The sequence below is a fragment of the Physeter macrocephalus genome, chromosome 6, assembly GCF_002837175.3.
Source record: "Physeter macrocephalus isolate SW-GA chromosome 6, ASM283717v5, whole genome shotgun sequence".
Lineage (NCBI taxonomy): Eukaryota > Metazoa > Chordata > Mammalia > Artiodactyla > Physeteridae > Physeter > Physeter macrocephalus.
The window spans coordinates 57486930-57490552 of record NC_041219.1 but is presented as its reverse complement, the minus strand read 5'-3'; the positions used below and the strand labels follow the sequence as shown (position 1 = coordinate 57490552).

At 49.8% G+C, this 3623-nt stretch overlaps 1 protein-coding gene across 8 annotated transcripts in view; it reads left to right on the top strand.

Moving 5' to 3' along the window:
* Positions 1-3623, top strand: part of ANO2 (anoctamin 2) — a 299540-nt gene that overhangs the window by 258085 nt on the left and 37832 nt on the right. For all 8 annotated transcript variants that reach the window (XM_055085431.1, XM_055085428.1, XM_055085433.1 and 5 more), the window contains 2 exons: positions 1578-1635; positions 1809-1909. In XM_055085431.1, coding sequence (XP_054941406.1) covers positions 1578-1635; positions 1809-1909 — 159 coding nt within the window. The remainder of the gene's footprint in view (positions 1-1577; positions 1636-1808; positions 1910-3623) is intronic.

Below are 3623 nucleotides of genomic sequence, written 5' to 3'. Positions count from 1 at the left end.
CACCTGCCGATGCAGGGGAACCGGGTTCGCGCCCCGGTCTGGGAGGATCCCACATGCCGCGGAGCGGCTGGGCCCGTGAGCCGTGGCCACTGAGCCTGCGCGTCCGGGGCCTGTGCTCCGCAACGGGAGAGGCCACAACGGAGGGAGGCCCGCATACCACCAAAAAAAAAAAAAAAAAAAAAAAAAATGGACACGTAGGATTTCAGTAGATGGGTGAGGGGATGACATTGCAAGAAAGTGGGATTCTTCTGACGACCTGTCTGGTTCCATGGTTGGCTAGTACCTCTCTGCCTCCGCCACCTGCTCAATCTTCTTATCCCCCAATAAAATAGACCCTTAGGTCTAGAAGAGGAATGAGGCAGGCTTCTTCCATTCCTCTAAGTATTTTCAGTAAGAAGTCTGGATTTTTCTTTTCTGGTCCCAGGAATCTCCACTTGCAACTTTAGCCCATCTTGGCCTTCATTTCCTGGGAAATCAGAAGCCCTCGTGGAGGAATTGCAATCAGAACTTGATTCTTGACACGAGCTGAGGGAAGAAGGTGCAGGACAGTGCACTTATGATTTTTTTTTTTTTTTTCCTTGCGATACGCGGGCCTCTCACTGTTGTGGCCTCTCCCGTTGCGGAGCACAGGCTCCGGACGCGCAGGCCCAGCGACCATGGCTCACGGGCCTAGCTGATCCGCGGCATGTGGGATCTTCCCAGACGGGGGCACGAACCCGCGTCCCCTGCATCGGCAGGCGGACTCTCAACCACTGCGCCACCAGGGAAGCCTAATGAGAGCATATGATTTTTTTTTTTTTTTTCCTAGGACAGTGCACTTAGAGACAATCCAGACTTCCTTGTGTTTAGGCTCTGAAATGATCACACGCACACGCACACGCACACACACACGAGCACCCCAGTCCCATTCCAGACCCAGCCTCAATCCCCTACCCTTGGAATTTGGCCAGGTTAAGAGCTACGAATGAACTTATCTACAGAACAGAAATAGAGTTACAGATGTAGAAAATAAACTTACGGTTACCGCAGGGTAAGGGGCAGGGAGGAATACATTGAAGATTGGGATTGACGCATACACAATACTAATAGGTATTGTAGATATTAGATATACTAATAGATATTAGATAGATAAGTATTAGATATAGATAATATCTAATAGCTGATTAATATAATAGATATTAGATAACTAATAAGGACCTGCTGTACAGCACAGGAAACTCTACTCAATACTCTGTAATGACCTCTATGGGAATAGAATCTAAAAAAGAGTGGATACATGTATATGCATAACTGATTCACTTTGTTGTACAGCAAAAACTAACACAACATTGTAAATCAACTATATTCCAATAAAAACTAAAAAAACAAGCGGTGAACCCTGTGTGTTATGGGTGATTGTTAGCTGATAACAGGTATGAACTCCTCCCCGGGTGATGAGCACCCACCCTGGCCAGTCCTTTCAAGAACAACATCGGGCAGTGGCTGGTCCCCTCGGAAGACACACCCTCAGGCAGCCCTGACTTGCCCTCTCTTCCCCTGACTCTTCCCCTGACTCTTCCCACACTTCTCCGTTTCAGGTTTGTGGGCAGACCTGGAAGCTACGTTTATGTGTTTGACGGTTACCGCATGGAAGAGGCAAGTAGAGCCACCGGTGTTTCATGCCCGGCTAGGCTAGTGGTTGGTAGGTGCCCCTCCCGCCCCCCCCGCCGGCCCAATCCTTAGCGCCTCCACAGGCTGGCTTAGTCCACGCCCTTGCCTCCCTGAGCGCCACCCGGTCTGACCGCCGCTTCCCTCCTCCCCTCCTGCAGTGCGCCCCTGGGGGCTGCCTCATGGAGCTGTGCATCCAGCTCAGCATCATCATGTTGGGGAAACAGTTGATCCAGAACAACATCTTCGAGATCGGAGTCCCGTGAGTAATGAGCTCTGCTTACCCCTCTCCTTGCCGCCAGGGCTGAGCCCGGCGCTGCCAGACTTCCAGCAGCATCTCGTGGTCTCTCCTCTTCTAAGACAGATGGACTCTCTACTCCTCTCTCCACTCGCCAGTAACTTCCCCGTGAGGTAGGGCCCCTCCCACAAGTCTCGTTTGCCAATCCAGTTCGGGATGTTCGAGGCTCAGAAGAATTAAGCACTTGCTTCAGTGCCCTTAACAGAAAGTGACAGAGCTGTGAATCAGGTACCTCTGAGCTCAAAGTGCATCATACTTTTTTTAAAAAATTAATTTATTTTATTTTTGGCTGATTTGGGTCTTCATTGCTGCACGTGGGCTTTCTCTAGTTGCAGGGAGCGGGAGCTACTCTTTGTTGCGGTGCGCTGGCTTCTCGTTGCGGTGGCTTCTCTTGTGGCGGGGCACAGGCTCCAGGCGCGCAGGCTTCAGTAGTTGTGACGCGTGGGCTCAGTAGTTGTGGCTCGCGGGCTCAGTGGTTGTGGCGCACGGGCTTAGTTGCTCCGCGGCACATGGGGTCTTCCCGGACCAGGGCTCGAACCCGTGTCCCCTGCATCAGCAGGCAGATTCTTAACCACTGCGCCACCAGGGAAGCCCCCTCCTACTTTTAATGCTATGTCCTAGTGTAACCGAAAGTGGGGTCCGGCTGCTCGCCACTCGAAAGCCAATGAAGAGGCCAGGCTGGTGGAAAGGAGAGTTTGCTTTGTTTTGGATGCCAGCAACCGGGATTGGGAGGGAGGGCGGACGCCTGTCCAAAGGCCGAAACACCCCGCTCCTACACCCAGTGGGCAAGAGCTTTTATAGGTGGAGGGAGGGGTCTACATGCAGAAACAGCACAGTCAGCTCTGGCAGTCATCTTGAAATTGGCCATTGGTGGTCTGACCAGCGTCATCTTGATTGTTTTAGGTACACTTAATCTTCAGTTCCACGGTCGGTTTGTTCCCATTTCCTTGAGGCCAGTTCTCGGAATTCTGGCAGCTTATGTCATGGCTACAGTCTGGTCATCACACACTTAACTTCTTCCACCTAGTGGAGGTTTCGGTGTCTATAAGACAGCTCACAGGATATGGCTCAGAACATTATCCGTAGCCCTTAAGAAGGAACTAAAGGTCCTTGACTATGCTTAATGACTAAATTGTTATTACTCGTCCTCCTTTGACTGTTTGGCTTTGTTTCTGCATTTTCTCACTTCTCTGATTAAACTTATTCTTTGGCTAAAGTTTTTCCACAGACAAAAGCATGCTGAGGACATGTGGGGCAGGGAACATAGGGTCCTGCTCCATTTCACTCCCAGTGAATAAGTAAAAGAGGCGTGGAGGATGAATAGGAAAGATTGAAACACATGTAATCATTTAGAAAAATCTCTAAGGAACTGTGGAATATATGATTTTAGGCGGGGAAGGATGCATAGCTGGTGAAAGAAAACGGATTTTCATGTGGATTGTCTCCCCTCCCCTCCCACGGGGTTTTTTTTTACAAAGACTTCTTTCATTAGGTTGTTTGTGTTTTTTTTAAACATCTTTATTAGAGTATAAATTGCTTTACAATGGTGTGTTAGTTGCTGCTGTATCACAAAGTGAATCAGCTATACATATACATATATCCCCATATCCCCTCCCTCTTGCGTCTCCCTCCCACCCTCCCTATCCCAACCCTCTAGGTGGTCACAAAGCACCGAGCT